The sequence below is a fragment of the Eubalaena glacialis genome, unplaced genomic scaffold, assembly GCF_028564815.1.
Source record: "Eubalaena glacialis isolate mEubGla1 unplaced genomic scaffold, mEubGla1.1.hap2.+ XY scaffold_849, whole genome shotgun sequence".
Taxonomy (NCBI): Eukaryota; Metazoa; Chordata; class Mammalia; order Artiodactyla; family Balaenidae; genus Eubalaena; species Eubalaena glacialis.
In genome coordinates, this window is record NW_026871750.1 from 26,966 (window position 1) to 47,728 (window position 20,763).

Below are 20,763 nucleotides of genomic sequence, written 5' to 3' on the forward strand. Positions count from 1 at the left end.
CCACTTTTGAATTTCACTTTGATTCCTGCTCATGTGCAAAGTTCCTAACTGCTTAAAATGTATGCAACACAGAGCTGCAAAGAACTAAGTTTAGCACCGAATTCTTCAGGGAGCAAAAGGTGTGGGTGCTTCCCCAACCATTATTAGCTCTTTTAAATGGTAAAGCAGAAAGAATTCCTGAACACCCACCACAGGGCTCTCCCCAGCCACCCAGAACATTATTTTTCAAAAAGCATATATCTCTGAAGTGAATTATCTGTGGCCAATAGGAAGCTCTGAGGTATGGAAAAAGACGTTGTTTGTGTTCAGCTGTAGTGTGAGAAATATAAAGAAAATACATTGCTGTAGCCTAATTCAATATACTTTCTTTGCTGACTACTCTTCAGTAAGAAGTGTGGGTTTTACACCCCTTCAGCTCAAAAATTCTGTGATTTCTCACGACACAAGCAAATGAGAGTGGGTACGTTCAATGGCCCGAAGGCGATTTTAGACTCAAGGTAAAGAGCTCTTCTACACCTGGCTTTGGAAAAGACTCCCTTACCTGTCTTGTGGTTCAGAAATCCAGTTTCACACAGTTCATTTTGGGTTAATGAAGGTGTTGAGGCTGTGTCTGGAGCTGGATTAGCAATTCCTGCAGATGCCTATCTTTAGCGGCCTCCTTCCTTTCCCTTGTTAGTTTGCTGATGCCTACCTTGGGGAGAGAGCACCGAGGGTCAGTTTTTCTTTTGCCAGCACACCGGAGAGCAGGCTCATGAGGTCCCTTCACCAGGAGGTTTTAGTAGCGTCAGTACAGCGTCTTAAACTCACCGCCTTTCCTAAACATCCCATAACACCAAGAGTTCCTTATAAGAATCAGAGTTTCACTATAGTTATGTAGGCAACACAGGAAAATACATTGTGGAAATCAATCAATCAATCAATCAATCAATCACAGTTTAAAAATTAATGAATTCATTCAAAAACATTCACTGAGTGCCATGCCCACTGTTACTCCTCTCGGGTAACCTGCGAGGACCTGGAAAGCGACAGTCCCTTGGCCCCGGGACCCTCTTCCAAGCTCCTGCAGCCGGACGTGTCACACCATTACGAATCGTGGTTCCGGCCGACACGCCCAGGCACCGAGGAGGGCTCGTGGTGGGACCTTCATCCGGGTACCAGCTGGATGGACCTCCCCCACACTCAGGGCGCGCTGACCTCACCTGGCCACCCCGGGGCGCTTCAGGCTGGCTTGGGGGGCTACGTCGGAGACCACCAGCTTTGTGCCCAGCCGCCCCACCCACACCCGCACCCGCACCACCTCCTCCCAGCCGCCGGAGGGCAGCACCTCCTCGGGCCTCCCGACGGGGCGAAGGCCTTGGAAGCAGCCGCCCCGGAATCCCAGGGGCTGGATACCAGTCTGGATGGGGCGGCCCGGCCCAAAGGCTCCCGGCGGTCAGCGCCCCGCAGCTCAGGCCAGACCGTGTGCCGCTGCCCCAACTGCCTGGAGGCGGAGCGACTGGGGGCTCCGTGCGGGCCCGATGGGGGCAAGAAGAAGCATTTGCACAATTGCCACATCCCGGGCTGTGGGAAAGCCTACGCCAAGACATCGCACCTGAAGGCACACTTGCGCTGGCACAGCGGCGACCGCCCCTTCGTGTGCAACTGGCTCTTCTGCGGCAAGCGCTTCACGCGCTCCGACGAGCTGCAGCGCCGCCTCCAGACCCACACCGGCACCAAGAAGTTCCCCTGCGCAGTCTGCAGCCGAGTCTTCATGCGCAGCGACCACCTGGCCAAACACATGAAAACCCACGAGGGCGCCAAAGAGGAGGCTGCCGGGGCGGCGGCGGGAGAGGGCAAGGCCGGCGGAGCGGAGCTCCCCGGGGGCAAAGGCAAGCGCGAGGCCGAGGGCAGCGCGGCTCCCTGCAGCTGAGCTCCTCGTCCCGCCTCCCCGTCCCGCCTCCCCGTTGGTCTCCCCTGGGGCCATCAGCAGAGAGCCCTCTGGCCTGATGCCCTTGGGGGGGGGTGGCTTGAGTAAGAGAAGGTGGTTATTTATGGAGAGGGAGGGAAAGTGGTGCGGGGGTCAGGGAGCCGGGTCGCTTAGGGGTCTCTTAGTCTCTGGGGCTGGACAGGACGGACGCGTTTGACTGGGCGGGGAGGAGCTGCGCGTGCCCATCAGTTCTCCCCTTCCTCGCTCTTTCACTTCACGCCCCTGGGCTGGGGGGTTGGGGTGGACTACCCCAACGGCGGCTGGAGGGCCGAGGGGATAGGGTGGAGGATACGGCGCGTCCCCGGAGCAGAGAGGAGTGGGGCCGCCCCGGGCGCTGGGGGTAGCTGTCTGGACACGTCGTTAGCGCCTGGGAACCCGGACATAAAAGGGCCTCTGGAGCCGCGCTGCGGCCCGGGTCCCTGTCATCCCCCCTAGAGTGCTTTACCCCGGGGTTTCCGGAGGGAGAGCTGAGATGGGGTAGCAGAGGCTGGGGGTCCCCCTAAGGGAGGAGTTTCTATCTGGCTGGGAGGGTTGTCGCCGCAGAAATAATGTCTCTGATGTGCCTCCTTATTAAGCCTTCCAGACCCAGTGTGATGGAGCCACGAGGGAAGAAGGGAAGAGGGCCAGAATGGGCGACAGCTTCCAGCCAGAACTGTGGGGTGGAGGAGGGAGCCAGATGTGGAGGTTGAGCAAGGAAGTCTTCCTCTAAAATGAGAGAAAGGGATTTGGTCAGGGAGTGGAAGTAAGCCCTTCCCTCTCTAGCTCTGATTCAGTCCTTAACTCTTGGTCTTTATAAAAGTAAAGTTCAGTAGTCCACTCTCATCTGTCACCCCAGGCAGGCCTTCAAGGCAGCCAAGAGCCCTTGCTCCAGAACTGATGTAGTTCCTCACCCTTGGTGCCTGGCATTTGCCCTCCCCTGAGGGATGGAAGGAAGAGGGTGACCTCGGTTGGGTGAGGGTAGGTGGGGGTGTCCCAGCAGAGGGACCTCCAGCGGTTCCTGCTCAGAGTGGAGGACTCTGTCCCTGCCTGGCCATCTGCTTGCAGAGAAGCTAAGCCCCACTCTTTCTTTAGCTCGACCCTCCCCTTTCGTGCTGCCTACAAGCCTTGCCCCTCCTGTAGAGTGTGTTAGGAGGCTCCTCCCCATCTCATCTCTTGTGGGGCTCCCCTTCCATATGAGGAAGTTGTCCTGTCACTGGAAGGGGCCTGCCTTCTGAGGTGATGTCCAGGAAGCTGTCCCTGTTCCCTTCTTTAGATGCCAGAAATACGTCCTGATGGTGATCCTGGAGTGGGGAACGTGGGGAGGGGTGAAGCCAGAAGAGGCTGAGCCAGGCAAAAGGAAAAAAGCTGATGGGGGCAGGGTCTGACAGGCCGCAGGAGCCTGGAGCTAGTGGGCTTTCCCAGGCTCCAGGTAGAGGCCTTAAGATTCCCCCCGACCTCCCGTTTCCCTGCCTTTCTTTCTCCACCCAGAGCCCTGTGCAAGGATTAGTTGTGTATTGATTTTTTAAGTTATAAGCAAAGGGTATTTTATTTAATATTAGGACATGTGTGTTCATGTTGTGTGTACCCATGCATGTGTGTGTTTCTGTGTGTGTGTGTGTGTGTGTGTTTCTCTACTGAGCCTGGGGTCTCCAGCCAGGGAGACCCCATCTTGTTCACCCCAGCCAAGGTCCTGGAGCCTAGGGCCACGGCATCTCTTCCTTCCTTGGGGATATCAGTCCAAGGACTGGGTGCTATTGGGAAGTGGGGCTGGGATCTGGGTGGGAATATGTTTGTGTAGAAGAGAGCCCTTCTTAAGAGGGATGGGGTGACTCTCCCTGAAGGACGCATGGGCCTGGGGTAGGTTAAGAAGTAATGTCCTTTCTTTATGCTCCCTCTTCCCCTACCTCCTGCTAATCCGACCAGAGGTCCCTTTCCTTGCTGAGAGGGCTGGGGGCAGAAGAGAGTTGGCAGTGCCTGCAGGTTGCCTGGCCAGGTGGATGAGGGGGAGAGAGGGAGGGCGCTGTGGGTGTGAGATGCCGTTTTCCTCCAGCTGAGGAAACCAGCCACCTCTCCCTTTGCCACTAGGACAGCCTTTCCCAGTGACCATCCTCAGGGGAACTCCCAAATGTGCGTTGGGGAGAGGACAGCACGGATATTCCCATGGAGGCCCCGAGCTCTAAGGTGTGCTGGTGAGGGCTTTGGATAGGTTTTCTTTTGCTCCCCTCTTTTATAGATCTAGGTTGCTTGGCTGTCTGCCCCCTTCTAGGCAGCCCCCTAGAGGAGAAATGTAGGATTTTTTTTTCTTTAAGTGCTGTGAACCCATTTTGGGGGGGGGGGAGGAGGAGGAAGAAGCAGCCTGTGTTTTTTATGCCATAATAAAGTCATCAACCACACCACTGCTTCATTTGTCTTCCAGCTCCGGTTTCCTTTTTGACTCATGGTCTCTCAGCAGCAAGGACCAGGCTGGCTGCAGGGTGGGGTGGACACTTCTCTTTGATCCTGCAGCCCAGGGCAGCCTCACCTCCCTTTGTTTGGGGGCAGAGCTGAGCTGATTGTTGAAGGGTCTGATCCTGCCCGGAGGTTGTTGATGCAGAAGGAGGGTGGCGCTCCCTCGGGGTTGATAGCTGGGCTGACTGTCCCTCCCTGGTCTTCTCCTGTGGAGATGAAAAGGTTCTAGATATTTCCTTCCTCTTCCACATGGAAGCCCCCTCTTTCGCCTCCCCTGCCAAGAATGCCGGTTCCCTGCCTTCCCAGAGATGGCCAGCCCCTTGGCCCCCTCACCCCACCCTCGTGGGTGTGTGCCTGTCAATCAGGCCTTCTGGCTCTGAGAGAGGTGGGGGTGACCGACAGCGATTTCTCCACCCAGGATGATCCCTATCAGGGACAAGGTGATGAAAGGCAGCCGAGATATCCGATGGGCTCCCGCCCAGCTGAAAAGCATGAGGGAAAGGTTCCTAGTGCAACTCCCAGCTAGAGACCTGCCGCAGTTACACAACCACGGTGTGCACAGAAGTTCCTCACTGGACCCATCGGGCACCCCCGGATATGCACAAATGCACACTTTCCCAGGCTGCTCAAACGCCTGGTGCACAGTTGGTGCCTAACACACGTCAGATGAGTAAAAGCCTCATGGCTCCAGGGCCCCAAACCTAGGAAAGTTGACAGAGGATCAGTTTTTGGCTCCAAGGGGGCAGAGTAGGTTATTACGTTCTTTCACCTTTCCATCCTACATCTTGGCCAAAATTATCATCTACCCCAGTGGGATTCCTATTTCCCCCCACTCTAACCCTAACCCAATTTCTCAGAGCCAAATCTGGTACCCAGGCTGGCCCATTCCACCACTTGTTTGGGAGAGTCTGGGGTCACAAAGTTTCTTAAATGGGGGCATCAGAATGATTTAGGGGTTACAGAGGAAAGCAGACCAGTTGAGGGGGCCATACGTTTGTTTCTGTCTGCCTGGGTGGCGGAGGGCCAGGCGTGTTACGGTGACCTCAGGCCCACCCCGCTCCCTGGGGCTCCTCTTTTGTCTTCCTGGTTCTGGGGGACTTAGACCCCAGGAGCCTGGCGAGTCCTCTCCTGCTCTCCCCCATTGCTGCCCCCAGGGCGAGGAGGGCAGCTGTGGGGGCGGCTGGGCCTGTCTGGGCAGGGCTGGGACTGCCCCTCCTCCCCTTGCAGCTCCTCCCGCTGACCTGCATTCTTATCGGGGGCCTTTGGTGCGGCTCTCATGCCTCTCACTCGCTCGCTCTGACCGGCAATGCTGCCTGGCTGCCGCCACTCCCCACCCCCCACACCCCACCCCACCCCCCCCCCCGCAATGGAGCCCGAGGCCACCTCTGACCCCTCAGTTCTGGCACCCCTGGCAGGACAGTCCTGGAGGGGCTGAGAGGGAGTTCGGGAAATCAAAACATCTGGCCTGACCCCTGGGCAACGTCTCTGAGCCACCCTCTCCTCTCCTGGGAAGTGGGAATAGAATCCCTCTAGGGTGGGTGAGTGAAGTCAGGAATGGGAAAGTGACCGAGGAACCTGCAGCCTGGGGACTGCAGCCTGGGGCTGTGCTGTTCTGCCCGGTCCTGCCCCCAAGCGGGCAGCTGGGGAAGTTCAGGATGTGAACCGGCTTTCAGGCCAGCCACCTCGGGGACTCATGTTTATCACCACACAGTCTTGATGTTTGCTTCCGGAATGACGTCCAATGGCAACCTCCCGACCCCCACCCCGTACATCACACCAGAAGCAGCCTTCACCTCCCATTAATCCTTGTGAGTCTGACTGCTCAGCATCTGAGCAGTGGAGGTTTGAAAAGAATCTCAGGCGCCAAATAGTATTTGGTATTTGGATAAGTATTCTCATTCTTTAAAAAAGAATAAGTATTCTCATTCTTTAAAAAAAAAACTGCCAATCAATAAAAAAGCGAAAAAAGAATATGCTGATCAGCACTATGCCTAGTGTTGTAAACACAAAGACGGGTAAGACAGGACTCCTTTTAGCAACTCATGATCTCACAGGGAAAGTAAACATATAAGCTCAAACCATAACGACAAAGTGCTGTGGAGGCACCATGAAGTAATAAAACTACATTTCTTTTAAAACAGTCGTTTCCTCCTTCTATCCACTCCCCAGCTATTTGTTGATTTTATAAATATTTGAGTTTGCTTTATGTCCACGCGTTGGCTTTAAACATGATAGACGATGCACATAAGCAGGATCTAGTCCATACTTTGAAGGAGTTTCTGCTCAGAGGAAATGGGTTGCAAAAACAGCTATATTTAAAGAAAGAAATGAATATGGGCAATGAGAGCTATAAGTTGGTATTGGAGCACAAAAGAGGGAAAAAAGACTTCAAATTGGATCAGGGAAGATGTTACTAGAGCAATGCTGTTTAAACGGGACCTCGAAGGGCCATTGGGTATCAATGACGGACATCTTGGGAAGAATAAGCTTGCAACAGGAAAGTGGGAGAAAGGCAAAACACAGGAAAAATACTCTGAGTACCTGTAGAGTACAAGTGGGAAGAGTAGGAGCTTAGAGCCACATCATCTAGGGCTTTGGAGGCCAAGCCAGGGATACCATGCCAAGCTACCATGTTACCACAGCAGTGCTTTAGCACAAGCATTAGCCTGCAACAGAACCAACCACTTGGAGGGCTTGTGAAAACACAAGCTCCACTCCCATAGTTACTGATTCCAGAGGTCCAGAGTAGGGCTGACTATTCGTATCTTCAAGAAGTTCACAAGTGATGCTGGTATTTGAAGACCACTTCCGGAGAGTTAATCTGGTGATCGCGTGGAGGATGGCTTAGAAAGGGAGAGGGTAGAGATGGAAACACCAGTCAGAAGACAGTTATACCCATCCAGGTGAAATGAGAGACTAAGCTGGAATCAATGGAAATAAGATAGTCAGCTATAGTCAAGAGTAGGTATTTTCGAATAAAAGTCAATATGATAGAAAGTGTAATACTGAATTAAAGCTACATATTAATGAGAGGAGTAACTTCCTTTCAAGTTGTGTGAAAGGGTATCTTTTATTTCTTCTGGTAGTGAATTGGCCTAGAAAAACAGAACTCTACTGGGAAGTGTGTAAATATAAGAATATTCCTTTTAATATTAGAAATTATAATGATATATAGAGATAAAAACTTTGAGCTCATAATCTAGAATTTGATGAGACCACAAAAGGTGGCATCTAATCAATGCTTCTGCTCTCAGGAAAGATTACCTCCAAAATCTATCAAGATCTATAGTTGTATATTTAATTTATGAAGATCCTGAAGGTGAGACTCTTAAGAGAGGTGAAGGCAGGGCTAGGGGCTCTGGAAGGTTCAAATAATAATTCCTAAGGTTTGGAGTTTAGACCAAAGCTTCTTATTTGTTATTATCATTCTAACCTCTACTAGTTATTCCTACTAATTAGATATCTAATAGCTAATTGAGGCAATATTCTCCTTTTCCTTTTCCTAGAGATTTATGCTGCAGTAAAATACAGTCTATCGAAAGACGTACATTTGAACCACTACCTTTTTTGCAGTTTATCTAAGTTACAAATATAACTTCATTATATTTGGAATTTTTGTAAAGCTTAATTTTTAATAAAATTAATTTGTTACTCATTTGGAAATATGATTAAGATTACTACTAAAATTTTGTAGCAAATCCTTTTTGTCTCTAGCAAAGATTAGTGTGAGAAGTATTACACAGATCAGAGTGAATCATTATAGAGCAGTGGCTCTCAACCAGGGTGATTTTGCACGCAGGTGACATTTGGTAGCGTCTGGAGACATTTTTGCTTGTCAGAACTGTATATGCTGCTGGCATCTAGTGGACAGAGGCCAGAGATGCTACTAAACGTCCAACAGTGTACAGGAGAGCCTCCCACAGCAAAGAATTATCCAGCCCAAAATGTCGATAGTGCTGCCTTTCTGGAGAAATAAAGATCACTTAACACAAGTATTTAATGAGCATTTACTATTTTGTATCTAATGCACCACATATATAATCATGAAAGTATAAATCATAATATCTTCCACAGTGAGATTTCTTTAGCGTATGGAGGGAGTAGTGTTGTTATGTTTCATCATATATAAATTAGAATTATTGCCAAAGGATAAATGTTCTGAAAGAATATATATTTTTATTCTTCTTTTGCTTGTGTCTTTTGTTGTAGAAATCTTGGTTGCAATTTACTCACAGAACTGAGCTTTGGAACGTTTCAGGCCTGGCATGGAATGCAGTTTTTACACAAGTTGTAAGTGGAATAGAAGATGAATACATGTAAAAAACTGTGTGTAAAAACACCATGCAGTTCTTGGTTAGCTGGGTGTAAGCCCAGGATGAATTCTGGAAAGTATGTCTTGAGAGCCATTTATTTTTTTTTTTCAAATGAGGAAACTAAGGTACAAAGAGGCCAAGAGACTTGTTTAACTCAAATATATGAATCGCTCTGCTTTCCATAGTACTGATCTTTGGCACGGGCAATAAAAGGCACCAAGCAAAAACACTCAAATTAGCATTGTCATGGAATCCCACTGATGCCTCTCCAATATGCGAATGGTCCATGAAGTTCCACTTTTGAATTTCACTTTGATTCCTGCTCATGTGCAAAGTTCCTAACTGCTTAAAATGTATGCAACACAGAGCTGCAAAGAACTAAGTTTAGCACCGAATTCTTCAGGGAGCAAAAGGTGTGGGTGCTTCCCCAACCATTATTAGCTCTTTTAAATGGTAAAGCAGAAAGAATTCCTGAACACCCACCACAGGGCTCTCCCCAGCCACCCAGAACATTATTTTTCAAAAAGCATATATCTCTGAAGTGAATTATCTGTGGCCAATAGGAAGCTCTGAGGTATGGAAAAAGACGTTGTTTGTGTTCAGCTGTAGTGTGAGAAATATAAAGAAAATACATTGCTGTAGCCTAATTCAATATACTTTCTTTGCTGACTACTCTTCAGTAAGAAGTGTGGGTTTTACACCCCTTCAGCTCAAAAATTCTGTGATTTCTCACGACACAAGCAAATGAGAGTGGGTACGTTCAATGGCCCGAAGGCGATTTTAGACTCAAGGTAAAGAGCTCTTCTACACCTGGCTTTGGAAAAGACTCCCTTACCTGTCTTGTGGTTCAGAAATCCAGTTTCACACAGTTCATTTTGGGTTAATGAAGGTGTTGAGGCTGTGTCTGGAGCTGGATTAGCAATTCCTGCAGATGCCTATCTTTAGCGGCCTCCTTCCTTTCCCTTGTTAGTTTGCTGATGCCTACCTTGGGGAGAGAGCACCGAGGGTCAGTTTTTCTTTTGCCAGCACACCGGAGAGCAGGCTCATGAGGTCCCTTCACCAGGAGGTTTTAGTAGCGTCAGTACAGCGTCTTAAACTCACCGCCTTTCCTAAACATCCCATAACACCAAGAGTTCCTTATAAGAATCAGAGTTTCACTATAGTTATGTAGGCAACACAGGAAAATACATTGTGGAAATCAATCAATCAATCAATCAATCAATCACAGTTTAAAAATTAATGAATTCATTCAAAAACATTCACTGAGTGCCATGCCCACTGTTACTCCTCTCGGGTAACCTGCGAGGACCTGGAAAGCGACAGTCCCTTGGCCCCGGGACCCTCTTCCAAGCTCCTGCAGCCGGACGTGTCACACCATTACGAATCGTGGTTCCGGCCGACACGCCCAGGCACCGAGGAGGGCTCGTGGTGGGACCTTCATCCGGGTACCAGCTGGATGGACCTCCCCCACACTCAGGGCGCGCTGACCTCACCTGGCCACCCCGGGGCGCTTCAGGCTGGCTTGGGGGGCTACGTCGGAGACCACCAGCTTTGTGCCCAGCCGCCCCACCCACACCCGCACCCGCACCACCTCCTCCCAGCCGCCGGAGGGCAGCACCTCCTCGGGCCTCCCGACGGGGCGAAGGCCTTGGAAGCAGCCGCCCCGGAATCCCAGGGGCTGGATACCAGTCTGGATGGGGCGGCCCGGCCCAAAGGCTCCCGGCGGTCAGCGCCCCGCAGCTCAGGCCAGACCGTGTGCCGCTGCCCCAACTGCCTGGAGGCGGAGCGACTGGGGGCTCCGTGCGGGCCCGATGGGGGCAAGAAGAAGCATTTGCACAATTGCCACATCCCGGGCTGTGGGAAAGCCTACGCCAAGACATCGCACCTGAAGGCACACTTGCGCTGGCACAGCGGCGACCGCCCCTTCGTGTGCAACTGGCTCTTCTGCGGCAAGCGCTTCACGCGCTCCGACGAGCTGCAGCGCCGCCTCCAGACCCACACCGGCACCAAGAAGTTCCCCTGCGCAGTCTGCAGCCGAGTCTTCATGCGCAGCGACCACCTGGCCAAACACATGAAAACCCACGAGGGCGCCAAAGAGGAGGCTGCCGGGGCGGCGGCGGGAGAGGGCAAGGCCGGCGGAGCGGAGCCCCCCGGGGGCAAAGGCAAGCGCGAGGCCGAGGGCAGCGCGGCTCCCTGCAGCTGAGCTCCTCGTCCCGCCTCCCCGTCCCGCCTCCCCGTTGGTCTCCCCTGGGGCCATCAGCAGAGAGCCCTCTGGCCTGATGCCCTTGGGGGGGGGTGGCTTGAGTAAGAGAAGGTGGTTATTTATGGAGAGGGAGGGAAAGTGGTGCGGGGGTCAGGGAGCCGGGTCGCTTAGGGGTCTCTTAGTCTCTGGGGCTGGACAGGACGGACGCGTTTGACTGGGCGGGGAGGAGCTGCGCGTGCCCATCAGTTCTCCCCTTCCTCGCTCTTTCACTTCACGCCCCTGGGCTGGGGGGTTGGGGTGGACTACCCCAACGGCGGCTGGAGGGCCGAGGGGATAGGGTGGAGGATACGGCGCGTCCCCGGAGCAGAGAGGAGTGGGGCCGCCCCGGGCGCTGGGGGTAGCTGTCTGGACACGTCGTTAGCGCCTGGGAACCCGGACATAAAAGGGCCTCTGGAGCCGCGCTGCGGCCCGGGTCCCTGTCATCCCCCCTAGAGTGCTTTACCCCGGGGTTTCCGGAGGGAGAGCTGAGATGGGGTAGCAGAGGCTGGGGGTCCCCCTAAGGGAGGAGTTTCTATCTGGCTGGGAGGGTTGTCGCCGCAGAAATAATGTCTCTGATGTGCCTCCTTATTAAGCCTTCCAGACCCAGTGTGATGGAGCCACGAGGGAAGAAGGGAAGAGGGCCAGAATGGGCGACAGCTTCCAGCCAGAACTGTGGGGTGGAGGAGGGAGCCAGATGTGGAGGTTGAGCAAGGAAGTCTTCCTCTAAAATGAGAGAAAGGGATTTGGTCAGGGAGTGGAAGTAAGCCCTTCCCTCTCTAGCTCTGATTCAGTCCTTAACTCTTGGTCTTTATAAAAGTAAAGTTCAGTAGTCCACTCTCATCTGTCACCCCAGGCAGGCCTTCAAGGCAGCCAAGAGCCCTTGCTCCAGAACTGATGTAGTTCCTCACCCTTGGTGCCTGGCATTTGCCCTCCCCTGAGGGATGGAAGGAAGAGGGTGACCTCGGTTGGGTGAGGGTAGGTGGGGGTGTCCCAGCAGAGGGACCTCCAGCGGTTCCTGCTCAGAGTGGAGGACTCTGTCCCTGCCTGGCCATCTGCTTGCAGAGAAGCTAAGCCCCACTCTTTCTTTAGCTCGACCCTCCCCTTTCGTGCTGCCTACAAGCCTTGCCCCTCCTGTAGAGTGTGTTAGGAGGCTCCTCCCCATCTCATCTCTTGTGGGGCTCCCCTTCCATATGAGGAAGTTGTCCTGTCACTGGAAGGGGCCTGCCTTCTGAGGTGATGTCCAGGAAGCTGTCCCTGTTCCCTTCTTTAGATGCCAGAAATACGTCCTGATGGTGATCCTGGAGTGGGGAACGTGGGGAGGGGTGAAGCCAGAAGAGGCTGAGCCAGGCAAAAGGAAAAAAGCTGATGGGGGCAGGGTCTGACAGGCCGCAGGAGCCTGGAGCTAGTGGGCTTTCCCAGGCTCCAGGTAGAGGCCTTAAGATTCCCCCCGACCTCCCGTTTCCCTGCCTTTCTTTCTCCACCCAGAGCCCTGTGCAAGGATTAGTTGTGTATTGATTTTTTAAGTTATAAGCAAAGGGTATTTTATTTAATATTAGGACATGTGTGTTCATGTTGTGTGTACCCATGCATGTGTGTGTTTCTGTGTGTGTGTGTGTGTGTGTGTTTCTCTACTGAGCCTGGGGTCTCCAGCCAGGGAGACCCCATCTTGTTCACCCCAGCCAAGGTCCTGGAGCCTAGGGCCACGGCATCTCTTCCTTCCTTGGGGATATCAGTCCAAGGACTGGGTGCTATTGGGAAGTGGGGCTGGGATCTGGGTGGGAATATGTTTGTGTAGAAGAGAGCCCTTCTTAAGAGGGATGGGGTGACTCTCCCTGAAGGACGCATGGGCCTGGGGTAGGTTAAGAAGTAATGTCCTTTCTTTATGCTCCCTCTTCCCCTACCTCCTGCTAATCCGACCAGAGGTCCCTTTCCTTGCTGAGAGGGCTGGGGGCAGAAGAGAGTTGGCAGTGCCTGCAGGTTGCCTGGCCAGGTGGATGAGGGGGAGAGAGGGAGGGCGCTGTGGGTGTGAGATGCCGTTTTCCTCCAGCTGAGGAAACCAGCCACCTCTCCCTTTGCCACTAGGACAGCCTTTCCCAGTGACCATCCTCAGGGGAACTCCCAAATGTGCGTTGGGGAGAGGACAGCACGGATATTCCCATGGAGGCCCCGAGCTCTAAGGTGTGCTGGTGAGGGCTTTGGATAGGTTTTCTTTTGCTCCCCTCTTTTATAGATCTAGGTTGCTTGGCTGTCTGCCCCCTTCTAGGCAGCCCCCTAGAGGAGAAATGTAGGATTTTTTTTTCTTTAAGTGCTGTGAACCCATTTTGGGGGGGGGGGAGGAGGAGGAAGAAGCAGCCTGTGTTTTTTATGCCATAATAAAGTCATCAACCACACCACTGCTTCATTTGTCTTCCAGCTCCGGTTTCCTTTTTGACTCATGGTCTCTCAGCAGCAAGGACCAGGCTGGCTGCAGGGTGGGGTGGACACTTCTCTTTGATCCTGCAGCCCAGGGCAGCCTCACCTCCCTTTGTTTGGGGGCAGAGCTGAGCTGATTGTTGAAGGGTCTGATCCTGCCCGGAGGTTGTTGATGCAGAAGGAGGGTGGCGCTCCCTCGGGGTTGATAGCTGGGCTGACTGTCCCTCCCTGGTCTTCTCCTGTGGAGATGAAAAGGTTCTAGATATTTCCTTCCTCTTCCACATGGAAGCCCCCTCTTTCGCCTCCCCTGCCAAGAATGCCGGTTCCCTGCCTTCCCAGAGATGGCCAGCCCCTTGGCCCCCTCACCCCACCCTCGTGGGTGTGTGCCTGTCAATCAGGCCTTCTGGCTCTGAGAGAGGTGGGGGTGACCGACAGCGATTTCTCCACCCAGGATGATCCCTATCAGGGACAAGGTGATGAAAGGCAGCCGAGATATCCGATGGGCTCCCGCCCAGCTGAAAAGCATGAGGGAAAGGTTCCTAGTGCAACTCCCAGCTAGAGACCTGCCGCAGTTACACAACCACGGTGTGCACAGAAGTTCCTCACTGGACCCATCGGGCACCCCCGGATATGCACAAATGCACACTTTCCCAGGCTGCTCAAACGCCTGGTGCACAGTTGGTGCCTAACACACGTCAGATGAGTAAAAGCCTCATGGCTCCAGGGCCCCAAACCTAGGAAAGTTGACAGAGGATCAGTTTTTGGCTCCAAGGGGGCAGAGTAGGTTATTACGTTCTTTCACCTTTCCATCCTACATCTTGGCCAAAATTATCATCTACCCCAGTGGGATTCCTATTTCCCCCCACTCTAACCCTAACCCAATTTCTCAGAGCCAAATCTGGTACCCAGGCTGGCCCATTCCACCACTTGTTTGGGAGAGTCTGGGGTCACAAAGTTTCTTAAATGGGGGCATCAGAATGATTTAGGGGTTACAGAGGAAAGCAGACCAGTTGAGGGGGCCATACGTTTGTTTCTGTCTGCCTGGGTGGCGGAGGGCCAGGCGTGTTACGGTGACCTCAGGCCCACCCCGCTCCCTGGGGCTCCTCTTTTGTCTTCCTGGTTCTGGGGGACTTAGACCCCAGGAGCCTGGCGAGTCCTCTCCTGCTCTCCCCCATTGCTGCCCCCAGGGCGAGGAGGGCAGCTGTGGGGGCGGCTGGGCCTGTCTGGGCAGGGCTGGGACTGCCCCTCCTCCCCTTGCAGCTCCTCCCGCTGACCTGCATTCTTATCGGGGGCCTTTGGTGCGGCTCTCATGCCTCTCACTCGCTCGCTCTGACCGGCAATGCTGCCTGGCTGCCGCCACTCCCCACCCCCCACACCCCACCCCCCCCCCCCGCAATGGAGCCCGAGGCCACCTCTGACCCCTCAGTTCTGGCACCCCTGGCAGGACAGTCCTGGAGGGGCTGAGAGGGAGTTCGGGAAATCAAAACATCTGGCCTGACCCCTGGGCAACGTCTCTGAGCCACCCTCTCCTCTCCTGGGAAGTGGGAATAGAATCCCTCTAGGGTGGGTGAGTGAAGTCAGGAATGGGAAAGTGACCGAGGAACCTGCAGCCTGGGGACTGCAGCCTGGGGCTGTGCTGTTCTGCCCGGTCCTGCCCCCAAGCGGGCAGCTGGGGAAGTTCAGGATGTGAACCGGCTTTCAGGCCAGCCACCTCGGGGACTCATGTTTATCACCACACAGTCTTGATGTTTGCTTCCGGAATGACGTCCAATGGCAACCTCCCGACCCCCACCCCGTACATCACACCAGAAGCAGCCTTCACCTCCCATTAATCCTTGTGAGTCTGACTGCTCAGCATCTGAGCAGTGGAGGTTTGAAAAGAATCTCAGGCGCCAAATAGTATTTGGTATTTGGATAAGTATTCTCATTCTTTAAAAAAGAATAAGTATTCTCATTCTTTAAAAAAAAAACTGCCAATCAATAAAAAAGCGAAAAAAGAATATGCTGATCAGCACTATGCCTAGTGTTGTAAACACAAAGACGGGTAAGACAGGACTCCTTTTAGCAACTCATGATCTCACAGGGAAAGTAAACATATAAGCTCAAACCATAACGACAAAGTGCTGTGGAGGCACCATGAAGTAATAAAACTACATTTCTTTTAAAACAGTCGTTTCCTCCTTCTATCCACTCCCCAGCTATTTGTTGATTTTATAAATATTTGAGTTTGCTTTATGTCCACGCGTTGGCTTTAAACATGATAGACGATGCACATAAGCAGGATCTAGTCCATACTTTGAAGGAGTTTCTGCTCAGAGGAAATGGGTTGCAAAAACAGCTATATTTAAAGAAAGAAATGAATATGGGCAATGAGAGCTATAAGTTGGTATTGGAGCACAAAAGAGGGAAAAAAGACTTCAAATTGGATCAGGGAAGATGTTACTAGAGCAATGCTGTTTAAACGGGACCTCGAAGGGCCATTGGGTATCAATGACGGACATCTTGGGAAGAATAAGCTTGCAACAGGAAAGTGGGAGAAAGGCAAAACACAGGAAAAATACTCTGAGTACCTGTAGAGTACAAGTGGGAAGAGTAGGAGCTTAGAGCCACATCATCTAGGGCTTTGGAGGCCAAGCCAGGGATACCATGCCAAGCTACCATGTTACCACAGCAGTGCTTTAGCACAAGCATTAGCCTGCAACAGAACCAACCACTTGGAGGGCTTGTGAAAACACAAGCTCCACTCCCATAGTTACTGATTCCAGAGGTCCAGAGTAGGGCTGACTATTCGTATCTTCAAGAAGTTCACAAGTGATGCTGGTATTTGAAGACCACTTCCGGAGAGTTAATCTGGTGATCGCGTGGAGGATGGCTTAGAAAGGGAGAGGGTAGAGATGGAAACACCAGTCAGAAGACAGTTATACCCATCCAGGTGAAATGAGAGACTAAGCTGGAATCAATGGAAATAAGATAGTCAGCTATAGTCAAGAGTAGGTATTTTCGAATAAAAGTCAATATGATAGAAAGTGTAATACTGAATTAAAGCTACATATTAATGAGAGGAGTAACTTCCTTTCAAGTTGTGTGAAAGGGTATCTTTTATTTCTTCTGGTAGTGAATTGGCCTAGAAAAACAGAACTCTACTGGGAAGTGTGTAAATATAAGAATATTCCTTTTAATATTAGAAATTATAATGATATATAGAGATAAAAACTTTGAGCTCATAATCTAGAATTTGATGAGACCACAAAAGGTGGCATCTAATCAATGCTTCTGCTCTCAGGAAAGATTACCTCCAAAATCTATCAAGATCTATAGTTGTATATTTAATTTATGAAGATCCTGAAGGTGAGACTCTTAAGAGAGGTGAAGGCAGGGCTAGGGGCTCTGGAAGGTTCAAATAATAATTCCTAAGGTTTGGAGTTTAGACCAAAGCTTCTTATTTGTTATTATCATTCTAACCTCTACTAGTTATTCCTACTAATTAGATATCTAATAGCTAATTGAGGCAATATTCTCCTTTTCCTTTTCCTAGAGATTTATGCTGCAGTAAAATACAGTCTATCGAAAGACGTACATTTGAACCACTACCTTTTTTGCAGTTTATCTAAGTTACAAATATAACTTCATTATATTTGGAATTTTTGTAAAGCTTAATTTTTAATAAAATTAATTTGTTACTCATTTGGAAATATGATTAAGATTACTACTAAAATTTTGTAGCAAATCCTTTTTGTCTCTAGCAAAGATTAGTGTGAGAAGTATTACACAGATCAGAGTGAATCATTATAGAGCAGTGGCTCTCAACCAGGGTGATTTTGCACGCAGGTGACATTTGGTAGCGTCTGGAGACATTTTTGCTTGTCAGAACTGTATATGCTGCTGGCATCTAGTGGACAGAGGCCAGAGATGCTACTAAACGTCCAACAGTGTACAGGAGAGCCTCCCACAGCAAAGAATTATCCAGCCCAAAATGTCGATAGTGCTGCCTTTCTGGAGAAATAAAGATCACTTAACACAAGTATTTAATGAGCATTTACTATTTTGTATCTAATGCACCACATATATAATCATGAAAGTATAAATCATAATATCTTCCACAGTGAGATTTCTTTAGCGTATGGAGGGAGTAGTGTTGTTATGTTTCATCATATATAAATTAGAATTATTGCCAAAGGATAAATGTTCTGAAAGAATATATATTTTTATTCTTCTTTTGCTTGTGTCTTTTGTTGTAGAAATCTTGGTTGCAATTTACTCACAGAACTGAGCTTTGGAACGTTTCAGGCCTGGCATGGAATGCAGTTTTTACACAAGTTGTAAGTGGAATAGAAGATGAATACATGTAAAAAACTGTGTGTAAAAACACCATGCAGTTCTTGGTTAGCTGGGTGTAAGCCCAGGATGAATTCTGGAAAGTATGTCTTGAGAGCCATTTATTTTTTTTTTTCAAATGAGGAAACTAAGGTACAAAGAGGCCAAGAGACTTGTTTAACTCAAATATATGAATCGCTCTGCTTTCCATAGTACTGATCTTTGGCACGGGCAATAAAAGGCACCAAGCAAAAACACTCAAATTAGCATTGTCATGGAATCCCACTGATGCCTCTCCAATATGCGAATGGTCCATGAAGTTCCACTTTTGAATTTCACTTTGATTCCTGCTCATGTGCAAAGTTCCTAACTGCTTAAAATGTATGCAACACAGAGCTGCAAAGAACTAAGTTTAGCACCGAATTCTTCAGGGAGCAAAAGGTGTGGGTGCTTCCCCAACCATTATTAGCTCTTTTAAATGGTAAAGCAGAAAGAATTCCTGAACACCCACCACAGGGCTCTCCCCAGCCACCCAGAACATTATTTTTCAAAAAGCATATATCTCTGAAGTGAATTATCTGTGGCCAATAGGAAGCTCTGAGGTATGGAAAAAGACGTTGTTTGTGTTCAGCTGTAGTGTGAGAAATATAAAGAAAATACATTGCTGTAGCCTAATTCAATATACTTTCTTTGCTGACTACTCTTCAGTAAGAAGTGTGGGTTTTACACCCCTTCAGCTCAAAAATTCTGTGATTTCTCACGACACAAGCAAATGAGAGTGGGTACGTTCAATGGCCCGAAGGCGATTTTAGACTCAAGGTAAAGAGCTCTTCTACACCTGGCTTTGGAAAAGACTCCCTTACCTGTCTTGTGGTTCAGAAATCCAGTTTCACACAGTTCATTTTGGGTTAATGAAGGTGTTGAGGCTGTGTCTGGAGCTGGATTAGCAATTCCTGCAGATGCCTATCTTTAGCGGCCTCCTTCCTTTCCCTTGTTAGTTTGCTGATGCCTACCTTGGGGAGAGAGCACCGAGGGTCAGTTTTTCTTTTGCCAGCACACCGGAGAGCAGGCTCATGAGGTCCCTTCACCAGGAGGTTTTAGTAGCGTCAGTACAGCGTCTTAAACTCACCGCCTTTCCTAAACATCCCATAACACCAAGAGTTCCTTATAAGAATCAGAGTTTCACTATAGTTATGTAGGCAACACAGGAAAATACATTGTGGAAATCAATCAATCAATCAATCAATCAATCACAGTTTAAAAATTAATGAATTCATTCAAAAACATTCACTGAGTGCCATGCCCACTGTTACTCCTCTCGGGTAACCTGCGAGGACCTGGAAAGCGACAGTCCCTTGGCCCCGGGACCCTCTTCCAAGCTCCTGCAGCCGGACGTGTCACACCATTACGAATCGTGGTTCCGGCCGACACGCCCAGGCACCGAGGAGGGCTCGTGGTGGGACCTTCATCCGGGTACCAGCTGGATGGACCTCCCCCACACTCAGGGCGCGCTGACCTCACCTGGCCACCCCGGGGCGCTTCAGGCTGGCTTGGGGGGCTACGTCGGAGACCACCAGCTTTGTGCCCAGCCGCCCCACCCACACCCGCACCCGCACCACCTCCTCCCAGCCGCCGGAGGGCAGCACCTCCTCGGGCCTCCCGACGGGGCGAAGGCCTTGGAAGCAGCCGCCCCGGAATCCCAGGGGCTGGATACCAGTCTGGATGGGGCGGCCCGGCCCAAAGGCTCCCGGCGGTCAGCGCCCCGCAGCTCAGGCCAGACCGTGTGCCGCTGCCCCAACTGCCTGGAGGCGGAGCGACTGGGGGCTCCGTGCGGGCCCGATGGGGGCAAGAAGAAGCATTTGCACAATTGCCACATCCCGGGCTGTGGGAAAGCCTACGCCAAGACATCGCACCTGAAGGCACACTTGCGCTGGCACAGCGGCGACCGCCCCTTCGTGTGCAACTGGCTCTTCTGCGGCAAGCGCTTCACGCGCTCCGACGAGCTGCAGCGCCGCCTCCAGACCCACACCGGCACCAAGAAGTTCCCCTGCGCAGTCTGCAGCCGAGTCTTCATGCGCAGCGACCACCTGGCCAAACACATGAAAACCCACGAGGGCGCCAAAGAGGAGGCTGCCGGGGCGGCGGCGGGAGAGGGCAAGGCCGGCGGAGCGGAGCCCCCCGGGGGCAAAGGCAAGCGCGAGGCCGAGGGCAGCGCGGCTCCCTGCAGCTGAGCTCCTCGTCCCGCCTCCCCGTCCCGCCTCCCCGTTGGTCTCCCCTGGGGCCATCAGCAGAGAGCCCTCTGGCCTGATGCCCTTGGGGGGGGGGTGGCTTGAGTAAGAGAAGGTGGTTATTTATGGAGAGGGAGGGAAAGTGGTGCGGGGGTCAGGGAGCCGGGTCGCTTAGGGGTCTCTTAGTCTCTGGGGCTGGACAGGACGGACGCGTTTGACTGGGCGGGGAGGAGCTGCGCGTGCCCATCAGTTCTCCCCTTCCTCGCTCTTTCACTTCACGCCCCTGGGCTGGGGGGTTGGGGTGGACTACCCCAACGGCGGCTGGAGGGCCGAGGGGATAGGGTGGAGGATACGGCGCGTCCCCGGAGCAGAGAGGAGTGGGGCCGCCCCGGGCGCTGGGGGTAGCTGTCTGGACACGTCGTTAGCGCCTGGGAACCCGGACATAAAAGGGCCTCTGGAGCCGCGCTGCGGCCCGGGTCCCTGTCATCCCCCCTAGAGTGCTTTACCCCGGGGTTTCCGGAGGGAGAGCTGAGATGGGGTAGCAGAGGCTGGGGGTCCCCCTAAGGGAGGAGTTTCTATCTGGCTGGGAGGGTTGTCGCCGCAGAAATAATGTCTCTGATGTGCCTCCTTATTAAGCCTTCCAGACCCAGTGTGATGGAGCCACGAGGGAAGAAGGGAAGAGGGCCAGAATGGGCGACAGCTTCCAGCCAGAACTGTGGGGTGGAGGAGGGAGCCAGATGTGGAGGTTGAGCAAGGAAGTCTTCCTCTAAAATGAGAGAAAGGGATTTGGTCAGGGAGTGGAAGTAAGCCCTTCCCTCTCTAGCTCTGATTCAGTCCTTAACTCTTGGTCTTTATAAAAGT

At 51.7% G+C, this 20,763-nt stretch overlaps 3 protein-coding genes across 3 annotated transcripts; all 3 read left to right on the top strand.

Annotated features, from left to right (window-relative positions):
* The first annotated feature begins 1,162 nt into the window (after positions 1 to 1,162).
* Positions 1,163 to 1,909, top strand: LOC133083910 (transcription factor Sp6-like). The gene has a single exon (XM_061179841.1). The coding sequence runs from the start codon at positions 1,163 to 1,165 to the stop codon at positions 1,907 to 1,909; it is 747 nt and encodes a 248-aa protein (XP_061035824.1).
* A 2,903-nt stretch (positions 1,910 to 4,812) lies between these two features.
* On the top strand, positions 4,813 to 10,909 carry LOC133083911 (transcription factor Sp6-like). Its single transcript, XM_061179842.1, has 2 exons — positions 4,813 to 4,833; positions 9,974 to 10,909. Exons 1-2 carry the CDS (start codon positions 4,813 to 4,815, stop codon positions 10,907 to 10,909), a joined length of 957 nt encoding a protein of 318 aa, XP_061035825.1.
* Positions 10,910 to 13,812: 2,903 nt separating this feature from the next.
* On the top strand, positions 13,813 to 19,905 carry LOC133083912 (transcription factor Sp6-like). Its single transcript, XM_061179843.1, has 2 exons — positions 13,813 to 13,833; positions 18,970 to 19,905. Exons 1-2 carry the CDS (start codon positions 13,813 to 13,815, stop codon positions 19,903 to 19,905), a joined length of 957 nt encoding a protein of 318 aa, XP_061035826.1.
* The last annotated feature ends 858 nt before the right edge of the window (positions 19,906 to 20,763 follow it).